Below are 24848 nucleotides of genomic sequence, written 5' to 3' on the forward strand. Positions count from 1 at the left end.
TGGGCACAAACACAGCACAGACAATTTCACTCACACAGACCTGGAAGGAAAGACGGGCACAGAGTGTGGATGTTTACACGTCTTTTTTTCGCACTCGGGCCCCTCCTACCTTGCTGTGCTGAACAGGCCTGTGTGCGCAGTGGGAGCGACCATCCTCCAGTCCTACGTACAGAGATTCGCCACCGCCAGCTGCAGTACAAACATCTGGAAAGAGAGATTGTGGAGAGACAGAGAGTCAGCATGCGTCTATTTGTGTTTGATGGTGTTTTAAACTCATACCGCCCCTTGAAGCGCATCCTTCTTCTAACCCACAAAGCACAAACAATGCAGACGAGAGTCGGTCTGAAACCACTGTGGGCGACTTTGTCGTGTACACAACTTAAATATGTCTCCAAACTAAAAACACCAAGGGCATTCAGTTACCCAGAAAAGCAAAAAAAGCACACGCCTGGAAATCCTAATTAAAGACTCAGTTATCTCTTTCCTTGCTCGACTGGGAAAAAAAACAACAACTCTGGAGATAAAGTTTGCTGCTAGTCCAGCCTGAAAAATGTCTGCAAATAATATTTGCATCATTACAGCATGACAAACAGATAAACAGTGTTTTGAAAATAATTTTTCAGCCTCCTTCTGGTTAAAATTCAAGGTCTGGAGGACATGCTCTCTAGCAGCTGGCACATGCAAGATTTCTGATTGTCGACCGGGAGGCAGGCCAAAGTGTTGGCGGGAAACAAAAGAAAACTTCTGGGCCTCCCATTGAGCCGAACTTGGCATTTTTTAAGCCGGCAATCATCATCAGCCAATGTCTGATAGCTAGGCCGCAATTTCTAAATATATCTAATCATCTGCTGTCGCTTCTCTCGTCTCGTACATTTGCATCAGGCTAAATGAACGCCAGATGACAGACGTCTTCCTTCTAGGAACGCCATGGTGAAATCCTTTTGTAATTCATGTCAGACAAGTGTTAATTCCCCCACTGAGGGCACATACCTCCCTGCCTCCTTATCAGCCTGCCTGGGATCATGTGCCCTCTAGAGACGGAGCGGGAAAACTGCAGGCGCTTTGATGGCACCATTTGCAGTAATGAGGTCTTCAAGTCATTAATCCCTTTGTGTTCAATTACGGCCGCAGTGGAGGAAACGCTAATGAATTATTATCATTAAGATGACACTCAAGACTGTTTTTGTGCAATGAAATGCAATAAAAGCGACACAAAATGATATGCACATCTTAAAGGAGGTTTTGCTACACAACTTCTTCTTTTGTCTTGCAATGACTGCAGTTTTATTACATATGACTCAAAATAACATCAGCCATACTATTTCTTTATTATGTTCCTTACCTTGAAATCAAGAGCTGAACAACAATCGGATATTTTTCTCTTCCAGCTGGGGATCAGCTGTGCTGACACGGACGCCCTGCTCTGCTCTGACACCTCGTCTGCACCGTGAGACTAAACCAGGCTGACAGCACTCTATACATCCACAGCAGTAATGAGCCCTCTGCGGTCAAAAGCCCCTCCCGGCCCTTCCTCTCCTCCAGAACACACAGAGCTGTGAAACATCATCTAGAGCCCCCCCCTTTCTACTCGTTTAACTCGGGGAAGTGGAGCTATTAACTGAAACGGAAACGTAGTGACAGCACTCCCACCGCTTACTGGTAACAACAAGCAACAGCTCACCACTAATAACTCTGAGGTTCAAATAAACAGTAAATTCTAAAGAAGCATGGATTCTCGGATGTCACAACAATAATGCTGCCTAGATGATGGATTACAAAGATAAGAAGCGACTGTAGAAAAAGAGGAAAGAAAAACTGGAACTTTGCGGTTTCTGAGTTCTGCACAATGACACCGAATGTTTTTAGCAGAAGTAACATTTGCACATTCATACTCAGAACTGTGAAAGTGAAACTGTACGTGTCACCCTTCAACTTGTGCCACCATTTGTGTCACATAAGGTTTCAATACCAGCGTCTCTTTCTATTCTACTGTTAGCTGTTTGCAGTAAGTAAAGCTAATGTCCGATAATGACTCCATCTACATGAACGTGTGTGTGTTCAACTGTACGTTTGCGTCTGATTAAAGCACCTGAGGACGACTTGGCTCGGTGGTGTTTACTTCGAACTTCCTGGCTGTGTTTAGTGGGAGGAGCCAGATGGTCAGAGGTCACAGGTGGCAGCACAGGGCCCTCCCGCCTCAGGCTCAGGTGCACAGTTTGTTCAGCAAACAGCATTTGGATCAATGCCAGGTCCAGACCGGGGACGCACCGACCATTCAGGACCAGGATCTCATCGCCAGGACGCAGACCTGCTCACACGGGCAAACTCGTTTCAGAAAAGCCACGCCGATCTCAAACGTGACGCTCTTATTGGTCATTTCTAGATCGGCACCTTCATTGAAGGCCAGGCCATCAGGGAGCACTTCGCTGACAAAAACCCTGCTGTTCTTCTGGCTGTCTGCGTATCCTGTTACTGCAAAACCTGCCAGGAGGATTCAACCGGAGGATTACATAAAGGATCACGACATAAACTACAAACACGATTCGCCCAAACGTGCCCGACTCACCGAAGTCGCCGCTGCCGCTCTGCCTGCTCATGTGCAGCGTAAACACATTAGCCGGGACCACCTCCAACTGATCATTGACCTGCGGGGCAATATTAAACAAATCGATACACATTATAGAAAGAGCGGATAAATGAAGTGTTCGTGTGGGATCATGCGTGTTTCCCCTTCTCACCACATCACGGAGGAGCTCTCCGGGAGCCACGTATCGAACCTCCACGTGCTGCCCCGCTCGCCTGTGCAGTCGGAGGCAGTGCGCGCCCGGGTCCAGCTGTTTCACCTGTTTACACAGGAGCCTATAAATGCTTAGCAGACGGCACGCACAAAAATCATCCCACATATTTCCGCACCAGTACTTCGCCACACAGCTGCTGTGTGGCCCGAGGTGGGAATTACTCAGACTTTCCATGTAGTGATGGGAAATTTGCAGTAAACAAAAAAAATGTTTCGCCTAAGAAATTGCATGCATGTTGTTTTTGCATGTGTGAGCCCATGCATCTGCAGCCATTCAGGGGGGGCTGTGTGAAGTGTGTAATGAATTGGTGTCATTTCAAACCCTCGGGGACATAATGCAATCAAATCTGCTGCAACAGCTGTTTGAGGCCAGATTATCTGACCATTACTGAGGCTGTTCTCGATGGAGCTAAGAAGCTTTGCATATATGAAACATTCAAATGTTTTTTTGCTAAAACAGTCACAGGAATATTATTGTCTGATTTTTGTCAAATGGCATAATTTCTTTGAAACTCAACCTTGCACGCTGCACAGAGAAGGTCAGCAGCTGCCTGGTCTCTTCTGATGGGAACTTGGACCGTCAGCCCGTCTGGCATGTAGACACACATCAGCGCATCTGCGGCACTGCTGACGCTGTCCCAAAGACCGCCCTCGGGGGGCGACATGGAGTATATACTCGTCAGCACGTCCAGCCTCTGTGTAGGTGCAGAGAGGGGCATGAAGGCAGGATGCAGTGAGAGGTGGGTGAGGACCGTTAGATGGAGCAGAGAGGAAAGAGAATACGGGGGAGAGGGAGGTAAACAAAGAGAGGAGAGAGAGAGGAGACTTTGAGCAACAACACACAAATCAATACAGGTCCATTAGTCTAAATGCTTGGCTGTGGATCAAGTGGCAGAGCAAAGATGTCATACAATTAGCCTTTCAGAAATTCATCTGACATCACAGACGGCAGTTGCTCCATATAATAGTCATCATAATGACCGTGTACAGGATTGGCAAGCGTCGAGTGCTGGGTCTAGACGTCCCGATGATATCGCCGCAGTTCTCCCGGACTTTTTCTTCTAAAACAACCACAGGAGTCATTTGGACTGAGGTGAAGTGCGGGGGGGACAATTTATATCGGAATCACTCAAACTTTCAGGAGGTAATTATGTGCTGCATTATTTGCGGGATTAAGAGTGAGTGGGGTATTAAGGCGGGGGCGGGTTGGCCTCACAGGCGGCCATTTAGGGGTTTTGGTCGCGACTCGGTGTCTCTGGAGGAAAAACGCCACAGCTGCGATGTGGAGCTGCGGGGCTGTGGGAGACGCCACGGTGCAGCCCGAGACCACAATTATCAGAGCTCTGGATCACGAGCGACGGCTCAGTCGCAGCAAATGTAGTGAAACACGCGGGTGGAAGAAGCCTGTGATTCAGCACTTCTGACACAGACGATATGAAACGTGCTGGTTAAACTCAGACATGAGACCAAGAGGGATAATTGCTTTAGTGAATAGGTTGGGATATAAAGCGCAGTTTCAGATGCATTATGGCATGATAAAATAAAGCGTGGTGTGTGCCTGTCTGAGGCTTTCTGTCTGCTCTGCATGTGTGTGAGCTTTTCAGTCCGTTCCAGAGTCGAGCTGCCTGATGAATCACCTCAAGAGGAAAAAGACCTTTTTTTCCTGCCAGACAGAAGGCCTAAAGGGACGAGCTACAGTCTCTGATTCAGAGCATCAGTTTGCTCCACACACACACACACACACACACACACACACACATTTCCACCTTAATGTCCTTTTGACTAGCCAAAAAAAAAAGAAAAAAGAGCCACCTGTGTTCCTCCTAAAAATGTTTCCGTCTGCATGAAGGAACACAAGGTGCTGCTTCAACGCCCACTTCTGTCTGCAGCTTTATAGATGTCAGGTCACACTCACAACCTGAGGATGGAAAAAAAAAAAAGGCCGACATGGTTGCGTAAATGTCCCGTTTGTGTCCCGGTGTGACTGCAAAACCAAAAACTCTGTCGTCCCGATCAGAGACAGACTAACACTGAACACTCATTCATGGTCAGAGTGCGTTCTAACGGGCCGACGGTTGCCTGGCCAACGCTCCGTGAGCCGCTGCCAGACACGCGCTGCACTTCAACAAGTGCCCTCTGTGGCGAGTGTGCGCGTGCTATTTATGTTTGCGTTCAGCCAGGTCATTCGAGCCAGGGCTTCAACGTTTCCCCTCCAGTGTGGAAATTATTTCGAAGCGAGCGGTCCTCCACCCGAACTTCTAAAGATGGAACAGAGTGGAGTAACGAACGTTTAGTGATGACCGCTGCTGCAGAAGAATAACCATCTCTGTTCCACTTAGCAACATTGTAACACAAATATTACAGTAGTTCCTCAAACAGATAGGAAAAGACTGAAAATTGCCAATCAGGTCTATTTAAAGCGTATTACTCCTTATTTCCTTAAAGCTCCACCCAGCGATCCCCTCCTTTACAGCGCAATGCCACCAGTTTCCACACTCATAACACTACTGACTGTTTCTTAACCCGAATCTTATAACTGAAGAAGGCAAAGACTCGTTTCATTTTACTCTCTTTCACCAGCAGACCTCTCAGTCTCCCTAATAAACGAAACATGGCTGCAGCTGACTAGCTGAGTCTTCATCATCTCACGGCTCTGCATCGTTCGCCCTAAGCTCTTCTGGTCAAGTTGCAATAATGTGAAAGCGTCTTTTTCAAATTCATTTCAAAGAGAATGAAAAGAATAAGTGCTGTAATTCCAAAAACATAACAACTCAACATTCCCTCTTGGTTTGGCGAGAGCATGAGACCAGGGGAGCACAAAACTCTTTCGAGGTCGCCCCTTTTCCTCGATGCTGTTCGTGATATTTCAGGCGAGCACCTTAAGGCACAGTCGGTGTGAGGGGCTCGTACGAATCACTCCTGTGCTTTTTGAAGATAATGTGGTTCTGTTAGCGTGATAACGATGCGACCTTCAGCATGCACTGGAGCAGCCTGCAGCCAGGTGAGAACAACCTGATATATTCGCCTCCAAGTCAGTTCTTTGCTATTCATTTGTGGACTGCACCATCCAGGAAAAATGAAACATAGAAATGTAGCGCGAGGTGAAGAAGACGCTGATGTGGAAAGCAAACCTTACGCTTCTGATTTACCTGGTAATGTTTGTTCCAACCTTCAGCCTTTCTGCTAATAAGGACTGAAATATTAGCCCCGCTATGAACGTTTGTTATATTTCGTTCTTCCTGTAAAACAGAGCAACAATGTTTTAAACACAGCTGTTCCAAACATCCCAGTTTTACTTTAGATATTTACATTATTTTACTTTGCACATTAAACTTGGAAACACACTGATAACTTTTTATGTCCTGATTTTTCAGCATCAACAATTCCTTTCGTCAGCTCACATCTTTGCTGAGGTTTACACTGTGTGTAATAAAAAATGAAAGCACATCATTGGTCAGTTTTTCAGAGGTCTAATAATATTCACCATCATAATTTCTGTTTTTATCAGATTATAATTCTTTTATTATGTGCAAACATAAATAATCTGTGCTGGGGTGGGCGGGCTCATGATTCTGTCCTAATCTTTATAAAGAACCACTTAGCAGACAGAAGTGACCCAAACTAGGACAAGAAAGCTTTTTATTCCAAAAAGCAGCAGCTGAAGTGCTTTGGTTTGATTAAACAGCTTTCGGGAGTTTCCCCAGGAGGAAGGTACCAACCTTATTTACGAATAAAGCGTCAGGATGGATGGAGTGTGAAAATGCATAAATGAAGTTAAAGCAAAGCTGTTTTAGTAACATAAGAATAAGTAGCAAGGAGTTTTTCCTCCAGCAGTCAAAACACATCAGCTCGCTCTGCTGAGGAGTCTTAATCCACAGCAAAACAAAATCATCCCTGTGCCGTTTTCCACTGCTGGAAGCAGAGGATGTAAGGAGCCAAGCTCTGCTATGTGAGTTTTAACTTCACACCATACCAAGGCAACTCCAGCAGTGGCAGCTCGAGCCCATACAGATGTTTATCTCACCAACTGAAGGCAACAGCTAAACGTGACCTGCAGAAAAAGCTGGATGGAAAAGACCCACACAGAGAGGACACGACACGCACAAACACAGCAACACAAGGAAGCACAAGAGCGACGCACACCCTTCACTTGAAAGGATTAGTGCAGGATGAGTGCTTATTAGAGTAATTCGAGGGCTTTGAGTCCAAAGCAGCACAATAGGTGCAAAGTCATCAAGACGGAAATGAAGAAGTGTGCATGTTGACAAAAATCAAAGCGGCTGCGCAAACCTCTCTCTTTTCTAACTTCCCACACCGTGAAGCCTTAATCCCCCCGAAAAACAAAACGGATCTCTGCGACGAGCCGCTTTCCTCATTTACGTCCAAACCTGAGAGACTTTGAGTGAAAAGAGCAGAGAAGCTTCCAGCAACATGCATGAAAGCCAGTGTTGTTTCCCCAACACGCTTCCTGCTCAGAGTCCCTTTCTAGGCCCTTAATGAGGGCCGTTTTACACTTGCCACATTGACCACAGACTAATGCTATGAATCACTACATCCTGTGAAACACTGATCTTTATAACACCATTCGTCCTCCGTCTAACGCTATCCATTATACCCATCTGTCAGTGCCACATTTCATCAGGCAGGAAATATTTTGGCTTGCTGGAGCCATCAGGAGGAGGATGGACTGACTCATTACTGCTGCACTAATCTGATACTGTCACCACGCCACCAATCAGTGACCACGAATGTTTAGCTGCGTTTTTCAGGTCTGTTTTGGTCTAAATGAGCTGCTTGCTAACTTTAGCCTAGCCTAGCTTATAAAAGCTTAAAATCTGGCTCCTGTATCTGACTGAAAACTACAACATGCAGTGCAAAAAATTGAGACACAAAACAATGAAATAGAAAGTGAACAATGCAGAAATGGGATTATAATAGGTGGCGTATTTGGATTCTATTTATATTCATGTTGGGAGTTTTAAACTGAAATGGGAATTAAAAAGAGAAGAACATGTGGAAGTTGGAGCCCGGCGAGGTGAGGACCTCAAGCTCGCGCTGCTATTTTACAATTACAGCCCTCAATAACCAGCAAACGCTGGCGTTTTAAAGTCTGGCTGCTCAGATGGCCTGAATTCACACTTGTCAGTCATCCAACGCTTCGCCCATACACACACATACACATTCACATACGACACCATCCTTTAACTCAATTATGGTGTGAATTGGACCCCTGTTCACGCCGGTTTTTCACAGGGCTCCATCCCTCCTGTTAGATATGCTCTCCATTTGTCTTGCAGACACCTGCAGATCAGCATGAAAGGAATCGCTGCTTTGATCCTGGACGTGTAATATACTCAGGCGGACACGTGCGCCTTGTGATCCCAATGTACGCATGCCCAGCGTGTTCAAATATCTTTGCACAGCGAACCATCAAAGCCGCGAAAGACGGCAGAGGTTAAAGTAGCAGCAGACCCGTTTCAACTGCAGCTACTTCCAACTTAAACTAATAATAGTACAGATGAAACTGTGCAACAGGATGCCCGCGACAGATGGCGGGGGAGTTTTTAGGAGATTATTTAAAAAATAAGTTACTGAAATCGGTGACTCACCTCGGTGCTCCTGGGAGGCAGGGCGCACGATTGGCCTCCAGCATCGCTTTCAAAGACCTGAAACCCAGAGACAGACAGTAAGAAGTACAGACAGAGGGGCACCACGCTGACTGACTCATGAGCCATTAGCACCTAGCCATCTCAGCAACACACATATTAAACACACACGGTGCTTTTATGCAGTTAATTAAAAACTACGCATGGCGAGTGCAGCGCTTTGATACTGCTTCCAAACAGGGTCTGTGGCCTTTGAAGGTGCATTGGTGGAAATGTGCAGTGTGTGAGTGAGTGGAGGAAATGTGTGTGTGGACACTGAGTGTTTTCTGTGTAGCAGAGAGATCAAAGGGGGGTGTCTGAAAGCAGAGGGGAGGGCCAGCTCCCACCTATCCGTCTCCACATCTACAAAGTTCTCTGGCTCCTCGAGTCCGTCCTGCCTGTCTGTGATTGGGAGGCGTGTTGCTAACCCTGCGGCCTCAGAACATTTCAACAACTCTATAATACGGCCGTGACAGAGCTATCCGTTATGAGGGCGTGCCTCGAGTCCTCGTTTAAGTGGACTGCAGTTATCAGGCTGTGCTCTGACAGTCTGTCAGCAGGCAGCAGAGACATGACAAGCAGCACAGCCGGCAAATTCAATTCACTATTTTGCTCCCCAAAAAGCTCCGACATGAAGTCAAAGGTGTTTGTTTTTGCTCACAAATTAAAGAGCTCAAGCGGACTTAGAGGGTCTACAGGACCAAGAAAATGTCTTTACAATCACAAAGAAACTTCCAGCTCTTGTTCTGCTAATAAGACTCTGCGTCTCTCCGCAGCATGAGGACGTTTATAAAATAGCTGTAAATGGTGCCGCTTCACTAAAAAAGCCGGCTTATTTTAGAAAGCTTTAACAACTCTTCCACAAATCCTCGGACCTTTCTGGCCTACTTCCCACAAACGACTGGCGGCCAGCTCCTTATGATCCAGAGCTCTGCTAAGGCGGATGAGAGAAGAGAAAAGGGGAGAGCAGGGGGGATGACTTTGGGGGAAGGTTGTGGAGTGTGCCATCAAAGTGGTAAATGGGATTTAGGCTTAGTCAACACACATGAGTCAGTATGGAGACTGTGGGAGAAGCACCGCCAGCTCTGATGTTTATGCTCTGAGAAATGGGGGCGGCTGGAGGGGGGAGAGGGACAACAAATGGTGATAGAAATTAGGGAACCGCACAGTTTAAGAGATGGAATAAATTAAGGAGCTTGGAGAGTGTTTTTAAACTGGTAGATGGAGAGAAACCCTTGGAGATGGCACGTTTGGGAGAACCTGAGGAGCGTATGAAGACGTATCACTCGTCAGCCCAACTTGCGGAAATAGCCAAGGAGCCGATGATGTCATGTTTGTGACAGCGACAGTTGAATTTCCCACAGAGAATCACAGAAAACCAAAACTCGTGCCGCACTGACCCCCTCGCTCTGGGAAAAAGATTAAGGAAAATAGCAGATGTCCAGGAAACCCCAGCATTCAGAAAATCCCTCAGAGCGCTTAGCAGCCATTAACTGTTCATGATTAGCCTCTAAGTAAAGACGAAAACACCAGAAAACACTAAAAAAGAGCTCGTGGGCAAGAGGAAACCGGGGGGGGAATAAAAGGAGGCTGTTTAATATTTAGCGTCTTTACACCAACCATCTGCTGGGCTGAGGGAACCGTGGAGAACGCCATCTACCACATATGGCTTTTAATAATTCATGTGTGCTGCAGCGCCACCTCGGCCTCCTGCACTGTGAAATGTAACTGGGCCTCATTAGGCCGGCTGGCTGGAGTCCCCCCAGAAAAATAATAACACATACACGCATACCTAGCCGGTGACAGACGTGCGCAAATGCACGAGCATAAATATCACAGAGCAGGTGGCGGGATAGATGAGCCCGACGAGAGCAGGCGAAACAGGACAGGCGGCGTTTTGCTCGTAGTCAGGAGTCGGGGCTCGCCTACCGGAGAGCCGCGCTCGGGAAACGTTGGACGCCACGCTGACATTACGGCACAAAGAAACACAAAGTTACATTCCTCTGCTTTATTAGAGTCTCGACTAATGAACAGGGGTCCATAAAATTACACAAGTGTTTCCTTTGGTGATGCTTAAAATAGACCACCAAGGCTCGTCTCCAGGGCCGTATCTGCAGGGTACAGAGTGGTGGATTTCTGTATCAATAAATAACCAGCTTGCATGAGTCTAATTACTAACCTGAGAGGATTTAGATGCCCCCCCAATGCACCTGGGTGAGGAATGCTCCCTTGTGTTTACGTTGATGGGAGGTTTGCGCTCAGCCTTACAGGAAAGCAGGAGGGATGTGAGCTTATGCGCTTTTCATTTAATAAAGACTCCTCTGGGGGAGGAGGGGAAATGTGCAGAGAGCGCTGCGTGACTAAAACAGTCTCTAGCTATTTCTTTCACATTAACAAAGGCACTGCACATGCGAGCGAGCGACGAGCCAGCATGCTTTCAGGTTGCTCCATTAACGAACGTGCACACTGGAAGCCCCAAACGCAATTTCATTGTTCTTGACAATGACAATAAATAAATAAAAAAAAATAAAAAAATAAAAAAAGAAGGCGGGAGCATCGGGACTCTTTCTCCTCATGTACAGTAGACGTGAACACTGCCTGTAATCATGCACGTTCATGTCGTTTATGAGGTTTTTTAGTGAATTTCAGATAAAAAGAAGAATCAGTGCATTAATGTTTAACCCGTTTAATTCTTCCTTTAAACACAGAATTTTATTAAAACATCTTCAGATGTCTGTGTGTTCGTGAATACCTGCGAGACAGAAGGTCTCTTGTCACGGCCTCTCCTCGTGAGGTTGTCGAGGCCTTTCAGGGAGGAGAACAGGCCTCTTTTGCGCTGTCTGTGAGTCAGGGACAGGGAGCGCCTCCTGACTGTGGCTTCGTCTCTGGAACAGATCTGAGCAGATACACTTTATCAGCACTACGATCATATTTCTCAACAGAAATTCCATCTAATCAAACCATCTTAATTAAGTTCATTTTCCTCCCGTGATGCACAAAACGAGCGTTTGCACGCTGCAATATACTACACTGAATAAAGAGTTTTCAAGGTTACTGCTAGACATCAAGTAAATCCAAACGTCCCATTCAGAAGCGTCAGAATCGCCTCTTTATGTATTCCTTACCAGTGCGTGAAAGGAGGAGACTGAGAAAATCCCCAGGCGTCCCAGGGTGGTTTTGGTGGGGCGGCTGGCAATGGCGAGCAGGCTCTTCGGGTTGGGCAGCTCTCCGCCCTGCAGACTTGCGAGGTAGCAGCGCATCCTGAAGAGATCCAGGTTGAATCTCTCCAGGTTCTGCTCCCACTGCTGGATCTGAGGGAAAAGGAAAGACGCGCTTGGTACAAGATCTGAATTTGAAATTGGTGTTTGGTAGGTGAGCGAGCAGAAGAGCGCTGGGGGAAATAATAATGGAGGGAGTTGAGGGGCGGGGAGGGAATGAAAGAGGGGGATCCAGGGTCAGTCTGGAGCTTTTCAGGGAGCTGCGATTGCTTGCAGATGTTGGTGGAGGGTAAAGGCATAAGTTCTGTGGAGGTTTGATAGTGAAGGATGACTGCATATGGAGCAGACGAGAGTGTGTGTGTGTGCAGTAAATTCAAATGCCCGTTTTTTATGGACAACTTGAGAGGCTGATGATGTTGCACAGACCACCAGTTAAACCTCCACACACACACGTACAGTCCCCATGTCCCCGTTTGCACTATGTAAGCTATAAGAAAGTGCTTATTTTGTTGGCTGGAGACCATTTTTAATGAGAACACTCAGTTAAACAACGCTCCATAACAAACTGACTTTAATGGGTCTCGTCTGCACTGCGAGTTCATTTACAATAACGCACCCTATGGCGCGCTCCCATTAGGTCTCGCTCACATTGACGGCATTCTTTCGGATTAGGAGCAAACTGAGAAAGGGCACGAGGGTGGTGTTTTATGAACCCTGTGACTTCACAAACATCTTAAACACAAAGGTTGCACAGAAATTGCCGAGAGGCCGACTCGCCGCTCTGTGAAAAGCTCGGCTGGGCTAACGTCCTGAGAGCCAAAGGTTCCTGTCTGAATCTTAGAAAGTCTGGAGATCAAGTCAAAGTCGAGTCAAAGGAAAACATTTTGACTCGGTAGTCAGTGTTAAACTAAAAAGTGGGTACTTCTGTGCAGATAACAGTGGCTGAAGGTGCCATTTCTATGGCGAGCACACCAGAAACCTGTGGATGGCTTTGCTATACTCATCCCTTAAAAGGATGCGTCAAACAGCTTCCTGTCTGCTGCGGCTCGTGCTGTTACTTGAACACAAGTTGGTTTTTTTATCCTGCTATTCTTGGGTAATTGTATAAAACGCAGTGTACCGTAATTTAATTCCCACTGAGCGGTTTGAAGATGACTTTAAAAGGGGGTGGGAGGCATCGCCGCCGAAATCAGATAAGCTCTTTCCTTAAAACCTGCAGGGCCGCTGCTTTGGAAAAATCCTTTTTATGTATAACATCTGACAAGATCTGTGCGAGCTCCAGATTGATGTGCCACGGATCGGTTTGTCAACAGTCAAATATCCACGTCTTTGTGCCGGGACGGCCTAAAATAGTCCTGCAGAAAATTCGATTTGATGAGTCATGCTGGGGCGCGTTACTGAGGAATAGAATTTTTATATTAATGCTTGATGCATCTAGCAGGCTTGAGTCAGCGCAGGATAAAAAATGCACATCAGTGGAAAGCGAGTCATGTTTGGTCACATCTGGCCGGCGTGCACAACTTACTTCCATTTCAGAGCTTTTCTGTTAAGAGATTCTCTTTTCTTATGTTCCCTCTTTAACATCTGCCTGATCTCTCTCTACACATCCTTCAATGCTGTTTCACTGCACTCTGTGTGTGTGTGTGTGTGTGTGTGTGTGTGTGTGTGGACTTCAAACATGCTCTACTGGCACCATAGACATAGGTGGGGGTAGGCAGAGACATCAAAGTAGTGCCCTGTTGGTGCTCCACAACTCCCCCAGAACCTTAAATCTATCATCAGCCTCATGGCGTCTTTATCAGTCCGGTCCTGACCCCATCATTGACTCCAACCATGTCCGTCTTCTTGTCTTGGCGTACCAGCTAATTGAAAACAGACCTGAGGACAAAGTTGGGCGGTGACATCTCCACGGATCAGCCCTGCAGTGAGCTTTTATCAGGTCCTCGTGTCTAATGTGGTGCAAAAAATGAAACGGACTGACCACCCTGTCAGCCACGACAACAGCCTGACGCTGCAAAACAAACTGTTTTCCCGTCACAGTGTTTTTCTTCCTGCTAAGCTACAGGTTTGGAGCTTTTTCCAGCCCTTTGTGATCTGCTGTATATAGGCTAAAACAGCGCTGGGTGCTTCGGATTCTCCCTCCGGCTGCGAGGAGGAGGGAGAGGATAATGCATGTTGAGAGCCCATTACCGGGAAACATCTGGAATCCCAATCACATGTTTGGGGAGAGAGCTGCTCCTCTGGGCCCCTCGCGACACGTTTGGGACTGAAGCATTTAGGCCACTTCACCCACCCGCAGACAAAAATGAAACACAGGCTCGTCACCGCAGTCCAAAAAAGAAATAATCAGAAAAATGAAGTAGGGCACATTGTGTGGTTTCACCATGAATTATGCAGGGTAACGACACGCAGATGAGTTTAAAAACTGAAACATGAAGCGAGCACACGTTACGCCACTGAATCCGTTTATCACCGCTGCGAACGAAGCAGATTTTCTCTGAGAATTTGTCTCAATAGCAGGAAGTGTGCGAGCCCTCGTAGCCAATGTCTCCCCGCAGACCTCATCGCCACCTGCTCACCTGGTTTTCAATAGCTTTGCGGTTCTTTGGATCGCTGACTACGGTCAGCTGCAGCTCGGCCATCTTCTTCATCTTCCCGTCCATGTCGATCTTCTGCAGCAGAGCGCGGACCTGGCTCCGCAGCAGGCGCACCGTATCCTCCTTCCCCTGGCGCTTGGCCAGCAGCGAGGCACTTGCGGAGTGGATCGCCGTCACCCAGTTTTCCAGGTCGGTCTGGTTGCTGGCCTGGAAGGGAAATAAAGAAACGAGGAGCTCAAACCGCTGACCAGTATTTCCATTACATGCACGATAAAGTTACTGTACCATTTATCTCAGAAAGATCATTAGGAGGCAGCTGAAAGACTCCTGCTTAAATCAAGGTTAATGTGCTCTTTTCATCCTGAGAGGAGACTGGATGAGAAATCAGTTGAGCCCTTTTTAAATGGGACTTGGGCTCTAAGGTCATTTTATATGAAAAAAGAAACCAGCGGGTGTGTGCAAAGACTTTCTGAGAAATCTTGAGTCACAAGCACAGGAGTCAGGTGACTCTTCACCTGGAAAAGGTAGACGTCTCCATACGAGTTGCTGAGGCAGAACACGTTCTCCTTCTTGGGATGCTCAGGAACAGCCTGGACGATGCTGTCCTCGGCCAGGAGGGCGTAGCGGGGCGACAGCTCCTGCTCCGGAGAGCCTTTACTGTAAGTTTCATAGAACAGCAATGTGCACCCTGGAAAGGGAAGGAAATGCTTTTACCATGTGATTATTGCAGACACTGTGTCCTTGTTCAACATGAAAAATAATCTAAGCAATGAACTTCAGCAGAATTGGAGTTGTTGCTGTGACATTGAGACATAAAAGCACAAATCCTGCACAGAATCAGAAAAATGGCAAGAATGCGTCACTTCATATATTTTATTTTCTCTTCTGATATTTCCAACTAACCCAAACTGTGAATTCTTCATCTGAGTTTCAAGGACAGGGCACCGAAGCTCACCTTTCAAGGTCACCCAGTACTGCTTCCACTTGCGCCGCGTCACCAGCTCCAGCTTCCTGTCCTTGTGCAGAGTAACGAGGGGTTTGAAGGAAAGCCAGCCGGCCCGTCTAACCACCCCCTGCTCTTTTTCAAACAGCAGGTCGAGCTGCTCGAGCGAGCCTTCGGCAGATTCGCTGCTGCTCTCGTCTTCCTCGGTGCCGGTGGACGGCACTCTTCTCTCACCTCCTCCCTGCCCGGTACCCGTCTCCAGCTCCCTCATGAAGTTTTCATAGATGTTCTGGCGAAGGGCATCGTTGGTCGTTTGGTGAATGGCTCCTGAAGATTGGGCCCTGGAGGCTCCGGGAAACCAGAGGAGGCTGGAGACCTGGGAGGGGGAGCTGGTGTCTGCAGTCAGACCATCCACCCCACTGTCAAACGTATCACTCAGGTCCTTGTACCGGGGTTCCTGAGGAGGCACAAAAGGTGAAGAAAGTGAATGAAGAGTGTGAGAAAAGTCAATTGGAGGAAGATCAGAAGTGTGGGGCTGGCTGCAGATTACAAACTTGGCTCTGACCTGCATTGTTCCCATCCACATTTAGGCAAAACACAGCATGTTTGCCCTCCAGGTGTACAGACTTCTGTAGGTACCCGTGAGCTTACAGCGGGACACAAATCAACTCTGCTTCTTTCAATTTGCCCCAAGGCACTGCGAAACTTTTGAAAAATCGAGGCAAACCACTCGAACCTACTTCAAAGTCTGCATTACAGTCTCAAAATTCTTCCTAGGCTGAAAAAGTGGGACAAATTTCCTGTGATGGCACCTGAGAGGTTGGCACCCTCCAGGCTCAGACAATTTCACGTCATTTGAGGTCTGCTGTGGCTTCCCAATTCCCCAAATGAATACTTGATGGAATTGCACCCTTTCATGCCTAATGACAGCCTACCTACACTTCACTAGATTGGAGCATCGATTCCGCCCCTGGCAACAGAGCGGAGCGCTCTCAGCGTGCAGACGCGCACGGCGTCACGACAGAGCTCTGTCTCCATCTTTTGTTTATTAATGCGTTTCACTCCAACCTGTCTGCGTCGTCTCAGTCCTTAATGCGCATTTCGTGCTGCATCCACACTCACCCTTCTTCATATTTAGCATGCAGTTCTGCCTCCCTGCGCCCTGTAACTAGGCAGCAAAGGGTTCATGTTTAAGTTTCACAGCAGGACTGAACCCGGTGAACTCGGTGCTCACTTGAGGACAGGCTTTGTTTACCATTTCGTCCTCTTGTAGCAACCATGAAATGCACCGTTGTTTAGTTAGTAGCTGTAGATGCACACTGTGCAGAGGGCAAGCTTCCTCTAGCCCAACTCTATCCAGCCTCTCCTCACCGTCCTCCATCTGCTTTTCATTACAAGCAGATTCTTGGTCTTTGGCATCAGGGTCGCTATGTGACCTTTAAACCCACGAGTCCAGGGGAACCAGAGCTGATGACCTGCTGAAAGGAGGCACTGTGACCAGCCCGCAGAGATATTGCACACCGAAGTTTGGCATCAAAACGGCTCCCAAAGGAAAGAGGAAATACAGTTTTAAACAGCTCAATGAATTTAACGAGAACTTGTTGCATGCCCCGTTGATTACGGAGAAAGGAAACCCCCGTGCATTAATCACTGACTTGTTTGTGAATTTGCCTGATTGGTTCAATTAGTTTATACCAAACTGCACCAGAAATGCAGACTTCGTAAGTATTTATGTGCTTCACACAATTACCCGTAATCAGCATTGATTACCAGACCTCGGTCCACTTCTTTGAATTTTACTTCTGGACGAGGAAACAAAACTGGAGCAGATCGATCCTGCACCAGCACGTGGTTAGAAATTAGCGCAGCAGCTTTAGAAGGAGGCATTTTTTTAAAAACACTCAAAATGAGTCGAGTAAGCACAGGGTCAGAAAACTGCGTCACAGCAAAGCTTCTTGCATATTTCACTGAAAATAATCAAGACGTTTCAGCACGAGAAGCAGCTTACACAGTCTCCAAGAAGAAAACGCCTTCTCATTTGTTCTTCTCTGTCCTTTGTTTCGCTCCTAGACTCAACCGACTGAACACCAATCCCTATTAGCAGATTTATTCTCCGAGGAACGTGAGGGGAGACCCGAAAATCTGAACACAACAACCAGAACAAACATAAGTCACTCATTAACGTTAGAGGAGGGGTGGGGTTAAATCTTCAGCTCGGATTTAGCCTCACTCTACAGATCCTCTCAAAGGCTTACAGCTATTCTCTTGGCAGCACCCAAACAGCGTTCTGAAAAGGCACAGCTAAACGAATTAATGCAGGAACAATTGCTTTCAAGCCCTCAAAGAAGGGAGGGACGAGAGTTCAGGCTCAGTTTAAGCAAATGTTTTAGGTCAAATTAAAGCTTGTAAAAACCTGATGTTTGTACAACCAAAATCAGGCGGTTCCTGCGTCCACGTGCAGGCAGCGGGCTGACAGGCTGCTCTCCTCACAGCACAGGTATCGTTTTACTTACACGAAGATCAGCTGTCCACTCAAAAGTCAATGCACCTCCCACGGACATCTTCAGTAACACGATTAATCGATCCGACTTGTAAACGAACGAGCTAAATGTGTAAAAGAAAGTCCTGCATGTTGCTAGAAAACAGTCAGTGTGCAATAATACTACTTAGATTTACCCACCCAGTAAAAGTATTCGTGATATCTGATTACCAGCCCCGCACTCCTCTTCGTCGGAGCGTCGTCCATGCTTCGGCATTGTGCTAAAAGTCACTCCCATCCTTGTTCCCTCCTCACTAGAACAACTAGACCCAGCCCTGGCTGCTTTACAGATTTCATTTTGTGTCACCCCGCTGCGTCCTGTCCTCAGACAGCTGGTGTTGTGTTGCTAAAGGACCAGAGGACGGTGGTTGGTTCCCAGCCATGCCAGGACAACCACTGTGGCCCGCAATCATATAAATCTTGCCAGGAGGGAAACTGTCTGATGACCACTCCCTTCTTGGGCTAGATATGAAGATACACTAAGATTTTCAAATATAAAATCTCTATAAAATATAAGGCATGGCTCTGTATGTATCCTGTGAGTGATAAAAAGAGTGTAATTCATTAAAGAGTAGTGACTAAACCCCAAAGCCCATCTTGTGCAGGCTCACCTGAGACTGAGACTTCCTCTTCTTGCGGCTGAGGCTGCCCGTCCAGTCACTGAAGCGTCTGATGCGGTTTTTGATGGAGTCTTTCTTCTGGAAGATGAAATCCGGCCCCACCTGTTCCTGCCGTTGCCCCTGGTCACGGTACTGGTCCAGGTTCTCGCTGACGGTGTGCGATTTGGGCCTGCGACAGGGCAGGGTGTACGAAGAGTACTGGCGGGGCTCTGGGCATTCTTCTTCCAAAGGAACGTCCAGGACGGACGCAAAGGACGCTCGGTGTGGCCTCTGGCCCGGTGGAGGCTCGTGTAGCTGGGAGGACAAGTCCCTGGCTGTGGGGAAAGTCGCAGCCATTGTGGGGTCTTTATACAGATCTGTGATGGACAAAGGGGGGGACTGTTCTGCAAAGGAGACAATTTGGTGAATGGGGGAGTGTGCTAACGTTCTGCTGGCAGAGCAAGGCTGGTCCTGCTCACACAGCTCTGTGCTCGGCCCCCAGGGGGAGTCATACCAGGAGCCGTCAGAGCTCAGTGAGCTGCCTTTGCTGGTTCTGGCTGTGGAGGAAGTAGAGGCTGGAAGCGGAGCGCTGTGATGACCATCCTGCCTGCTGCCACTGGACCCAGGCAGACTGGGAGTCGATGCCGACTCCACATTGGGGGAGAACTTGAGGAGTTGGACCGGGCCAGTGGCCTCATCCAGGTGGAGAGGATTCCCCGAGGTGTTGGTGAACTCCACCCTGAGCGTGCCGTCCTTTTTGATCACCACCCGCGGGCTGCTTTGTTCCCCTAAAACCTCGTGCTCGTCATCATCTCCGTTCAGGGCGTGCCCGTTGAGTTCGACCCCGTATGGATTATCATCGTCTGACATGTGCCGCTTCCTTAATCCGCATCCAGGGGACCGATGCCAGCGGTGCTGAGCCGGGCTCCCCCTCACTCCTTTGGAGACGTAGTCACAGAGCCGGGCAGAGTAAGGCTGTCGGCTTTTAGGAGGCGACAGACAGCCACGGCCAACGCACCTGGTCTTGTACCCTGAGCCTACCGGAGCATTTTTCCACCACGAATGAGGAGACAGAGCATCACCTTTGGCTGAGCCTAGCTTTAATGAATATGGCTTCTGTTTCCCGGGGAAGATAAAGCTGGTGCCTTTGGGACCCTGAATGCTGTACTGGCTCTCTGAATTTCCCATCCTGCCCTGGAAAAAACATAGAAAAAAGGAAACAAAACCATAATGTCACGACTGGAAAATCCGTGGTTCTTACACATTAGACATGGTATGACATAATGCTGATTCATCAGAGGCATAAATTTAACTTATTACTCATAAACAATAACGGATACACACAGTCATCTGAGCTACAGTGACAACAGCAGCAGGATTAATACGTCGCTGATGTCTTCCATAGCTTATTCTGCTGCATCGGGTCACTGATGCTTAATGATGTCTCCCTCTCACTTTATTATATTCTTGCAGGAGCAGATAACTGACACCAGCAGGCTTTAGTCTGTCGTGGTCGTTATGTTGACAATTAAAAACTTTTAGATGCTTCACAGCTCTCTTACATTAGCATCAGAGAGCTGTGACAAGACTCCACACTGCCGGTAAGACTATTACCGTGTCCGCCGTCGCCCATGATGTGATTGCATAACAGGTGGAAGTAAGGCCAAACACTTCTAACAGCCTTCAAGTCTTTGAATTAGCAAACCGAGACGATCAGGAACTAAAATAAAGCCCTGCATGACGCGTGGGAAGGATGCAACACTTCAGGTCTTTTATAAGATTCAAAATCTCTTTTTCAAGAGTGACCTGGCTATTAAATAAAATGAAAGTTGACCAGATAAAGAAGACAGAAAGCTGAGGGGTTGAACTAAAGCATAATGCTGACCCTGGTCTGAAGGCTCCTTACACTCACCTCTGAAGCCTCGTCTCAGACTGGAGCTTCTATGTTCGCGCCACTCTCCGCCTCATTTCTCAAAATAAACTCATTCCTCCGTCGTCTGGCTCATCTGAAACACACAGGGAGAGGTTGGCTTAGTGCTTTCCACAAAAATGTAATTTACTTTGTGTAATGAGCAGAGGACAGCATTTGGTGCATGCACGTTTGTTTTTTCATTTTGTAAAAATGATTTAGGACCGTGTCCTCGAAAATGCAAAGTACAAGAAAAGTTCCTTCCTGTACGAGGTAGCACGTCCAGCAGTGCCACACAGACGCTACAGCGCCCCCCCCATCAGCCAAACCAAACATTTGATGCATTTTTCCACCTCCCTCCGAGTAAATGACGTCGTCTTTGATCGGGTTTGGGAAAGCATTTCAAAGCCAGCTACAGTTTACCCATCTGTTTATTTTTAAACCTTTGAATCCTCGCTCGCTCCTTTTTTCAGCCATCATCTCCAAATTCGTCCAGGGGGCCGGGATCCAAAGGAGAAGAACGAGTGCACCACGTGTCTCTGCAGGCAATGTGACTGCCTTGCGTGTATGTAACACAACACGCCTAAACGCATGCAGTAATGCAGTCTGAGAGGGCTTTCAAACGGTGCTAACTCTGCTAAGCCTCGCAGCATACGTACAGCATGTGTACAGCATGTGTACGGTTACAGTAAAAACAAAGCTCGCTGCCAAGTGTCACCTCAGGATTAAGTGATCTGCAGCATTAAGAGTTTATCTGCTCCTGCTTGGGTGCACCTTGACTGCGAGGTGAGATTAAGACGTGTTGGCGGAGTAAGTGAACTAAAGTTAAAGAGCGCATTTAATACAGGGAGAAAGGAATTCCAGGAAACATCCACATTTTAAATAGAAAGAAAAAATAAAAGCCACTTGAGGAAGTGATTCTCTTCTTCTGCAGCTGTTTAGAACGAGTGTGAAAAGTAGCAGCAGAAAGCAGAGTGGAAACTTGGCTGTGGAGACGAGCAGGCCCGGTAATGAACTCGAACCGCGAATCTGACACGATCAGGGTATTAACTAAACATTTGCTTCATTTCACAAGAGTTATAAGGAGAAGATGTTGAATATAAGCATGAAATATAATCCTGAGTTACTGAAGCAGCTTTTCTCCAGGAATACATTTCCGGATATATCATGAGATGCTTTATTTATCCCACAGTTGGGAAAATTGCTGCCATTATTCTTACGAACCCTGGAAAAAGTCAAGCTGGGAGCGTTTATGGAGTATATGGTCAAACCCTCGTCTTCAGTAGTAATCTGACCAATGATAGCCCGCGTTACCTCCCAACTTCTGTTGTTCAAGAGCCAAGCAGAGCAGAAGGAGCTAAAAAGCAGAGTTAGCCTGATTCAGATGCTTTCTACATGAATGGAGAGCAACTAAACTATTCTCTTTCAGGAGTAAAAGACTAAGGAAGCAGCTGTCGGGAATCAACATAAAGCTGGTTGTCAAACTTGTCACAACGACGGCTTTCTTCTAAATGCTACCACTGATGCTTTTCTTGCAAAGTTTATTCAGGGGAGAGCAGAGCTGTGGGTATGAAAGGCTCAAAGGCGTGCCAACACACAAACTAAGGCACACGTTTGCCTTCTGCTGCGCGCCGAACCGGAGCATTATGCGAATGTTTTCGGAGAACAACAAGACAAGTCTTCCTTTTTAGCTGCGAACCGCTGCACCCGGTCGTGAACTCTCCCTCCCTCTTCCCCTTCTTCCCCTTCAGTCCTCTGTTCACGTTAAAAGGCTTCCTACAGGCCATCTGCTCAAGGGCAAAGGGAGCATTGCCACCCCGTTGCTCCTCGGCACACACCCCGTGACCTGGCATTCTTCTCAGCCCGGCCCTGGGTGACTCCTACGTAAGCTCCGTGTTTAGTCTGGCACCGTGTGTGTCTTGGGTCTGCGATTCAGGATAACGGTGAGGAATGAGCCACGCCTCATTTTGGTGTAAACACAGCAGGTATGTGAATTGTCGAGGATGTAACTGCCTTTTTTTTTCCTTTCACCAAGACCACCGTGCATTTGTAGCAGAGAAGCTCCAACCTCTAAACTCAAACCCACACGTGCAGAGTCTGGATTTCCTAACCTGGCCCTTCGTGTGCTTGAATCTAAACTATAGAAACAGAGCAGCAGGAAAAAACTCCAGACACAGCAGTGACACACTCCCTGAAGCCCCACGGTAACGTCACGCTGCTGCTAGGGCAGCTTTAAACCCACTCTGCCACCACACAGGAGTCCTGCTGAAAATACAGGCAAGGTTTTGTTTGAAGAAAAGAATATATCACAGTGAAAGTGACAAAATAACCTCAAATATAATAAAGGATACCAACAAGGTTTCAATCTTTCTGAATTATTGTGCACTAGGAGCTATGAGGTCATTTGTTATTGGTTGTGAGTGTTAACACAATCGCACCGCTTTCCTCCTGTCAAATCACAGCCCGTGGGACTAGTCTCTTATCACTTTCCTCTGGCGCTGCGACAGCTCGGCTCTTAAAGCAACAGCACGCGTAAAGCTTCTCTCTCAGACTCACAAATTAAATTCAAAGTCATGCAAAACACCGTCGTTTCTTTCCGGGCAAAGAAAAACAACAACAGGAAGTGAAGAAGAAGAGAAAACAGGGTGGTTGAAGCCAAAGACCACGCCGTCTCCTGCTGACTTTTTGTCATACGAATCAGATTTAAAGTATCCTGCGGTTGTTTGCTTATGAGCAGAAATGTCCATCTATGAATCACTTGCTGAAAGCCCGTAATACTGTGCGGTGGATCCAGCCAAAGCCACCAAACATCCATCAAAGTGCTTGTTAAGTGTCTTTCTGACTTTTTCATTATACATTTAGAAGCTCTGAGCCTGGCTGCCGACCAAAAATGTCATGGCAGCCTGCTGAAAGATTTATACGTGTATGCCACCGCCATTCCAGACTAATGCCAAGAAAATGAAAATGTTTCCAAACACTTTTTGTACAATCGTGCAAACATCTAGAAACTTCACACAAAGTTTAGACAAAGGAACAAGTCTGTCAAACAAAGTTGTTCTCGTGAGTCAGACGAACGCGACAACCGGCAGAAGCAATAAAGTCTCAGACTGAGAAAGATGACCTTGTTGTGTCTTCATGTACAAGGCTGCAAGCTGGAAGCAAGTACATAGAGTTAGGCCGGATACAAGAGATACAAAGCGAAGCTAGCAGATCCAGGTGGGAACTAAACAGCATTCACACATGCAAGCACACAGTGTAAACCACACCTGTGCATCTGATAATGGGGAGCACAATGCAGCCTCTCCACTCCAGGCTCTTCTTAATCCAGTAAGCAGGAGAAACAAAGGGAGACAAAGATAAAACTCCAGTCCAGAGCAGACCTTACCTCCGTGGCCCGGGCTTTAATCTAAAAGCTCTTTGAAGAGCTTGCAAAGGAGAAATCTAGCTGCTGTTCTCTGATCTGGATTCACTCTGGGGAGGCTCGTTGAGTCTTAAAGCAACACTCACACACACTGCATCTGACTCACACACACACACCCAGGCACACTGGAGGACATGTGGAAACTCCCTCCCGGCTTTGGAGGAGCAGCGAATCACAATCCTCCGAGGGTAACCCTGGGTAACGGAGCGCCAAGAGGAAAAACCAGAGAGGAAAAAGTGAAAGGTCCTCGACAGAAGAGCTCTCTCAGGAAGAGAGGCGAGGATGTTTTATAACGCTCATCCAGCGCAGAAAGGCTCCACTACTCCAACGTGTTGTTTTTCCTACATCCAGCTTTTCCGTTGGCAAGGAGCAGGATGCAGGGTCCGCTGCAGCCCAGGCGGTTTTCCATAGCAGTCTGAGGGGATTGGCCGAGACAAGCTGGCGTGTAATGGCTGCAGCGCTGCCTGGGAGGCACTGCTGAGGGCGCAATGACTGGAGCTCTTGTCTGACCCTAAATACCACAATGACCCCAAGAGGAGGCCAAGGAGGCAGCCAACCACCCCCAAGAGAGAGATGTGTGCATGTTTAGTGTAGAAGAATATAAAAAGAGCGGGACAGCGACATGCCTGAGCCTTTTGAACGTTTCTGTTGGCCGGGAAGGAAGTCCTAATTTGAAGGGAGTTGATTTAAAAAGCAACAAAAAAGCAAAACTTCCCGGGAATTCAACTTTCTCAAAGTGTTGTGACTAAGCCGTCTCCCAGCGGAGACAAATTTGAGACCGCCGTCGGGCTAAAAACACACGCATGCCTCCATTTCTCTATGGTTCGCATAACTGTGGTCAGAGTCAAACTGGACCCATTAACAAAGCCACACCAGAACACAGCACGACATCAGAACTGGACCCTGTGTGCCAGACGGCTCTCTCACTTTATTTCAGAGTAACCGAGCGAAGATTACTGGATGTTTGGGGACGTATCAGCGCTTATAGCACATATAACAAGAACGTTCAGATGGATTCTCCTCCAGAAAATCATTGTGGTCTGAATGGCGATTCAAAGTCACGTCCGTGCACGCTGTACGAGCAGCTGTGGATAGGCTTCCATCAGCCAGCTGCTTCTGCTTGACACACAGACATCAGCTCCGGGACACAATATCAGCAGCGTTCACCAGAGCTAAACAA

General features: G+C 47.4%; 2 protein-coding genes across 2 annotated transcripts in view; both read right to left on the bottom strand.

Moving 5' to 3' along the window:
• The window catches only part of tiam2a (TIAM Rac1 associated GEF 2a), a 39536-nt gene extending 19221 nt beyond the window's left edge, over nt 1–20315 (bottom strand). The window contains exons 1-14 of the mRNA XM_085442482.1: nt 20251–20315; nt 18351–19532; nt 15213–15657; nt 14773–14945; nt 14240–14464; nt 11568–11753; nt 11195–11338; nt 8407–8463; nt 3316–3492; nt 2739–2843; nt 2567–2645; nt 2392–2481; nt 2090–2308; nt 110–204 (exon numbers count right to left, since the gene is read on the bottom strand). Of these exons, the coding sequence (XP_085298608.1) occupies nt 110–204; nt 2090–2308; nt 2392–2481; nt 2567–2645; nt 2739–2843; nt 3316–3492; nt 8407–8463; nt 11195–11338; nt 11568–11753; nt 14240–14464; nt 14773–14945; nt 15213–15657; nt 18351–19526 (3171 nt within the window). The 5' untranslated portion in view covers nt 19527–19532; nt 20251–20315. The remainder of the gene's footprint in view (nt 1–109; nt 205–2089; nt 2309–2391; nt 2482–2566; nt 2646–2738; nt 2844–3315; nt 3493–8406; nt 8464–11194; nt 11339–11567; nt 11754–14239; nt 14465–14772; nt 14946–15212; nt 15658–18350; nt 19533–20250) is intronic.
• scaf8 (SR-related CTD-associated factor 8) overlaps nt 20284–24848 on the bottom strand; it is a 67475-nt gene continuing 62910 nt past the window's right edge. The window contains exon 21 of the mRNA XM_085442485.1: nt 20284–20344. The gene's annotated coding sequence lies outside the window, so the exon portion shown is untranslated. The remainder of the gene's footprint in view (nt 20345–24848) is intronic.

This window comes from Copadichromis virginalis, linkage group LG19 (genome assembly GCF_057382275.1).
Source record: "Copadichromis virginalis isolate Kocher_CV1m ecotype Utaka linkage group LG19, C_Virginalis_male_GT1.1, whole genome shotgun sequence".
Taxonomy (NCBI): Eukaryota; Metazoa; Chordata; class Actinopteri; order Cichliformes; family Cichlidae; genus Copadichromis; species Copadichromis virginalis.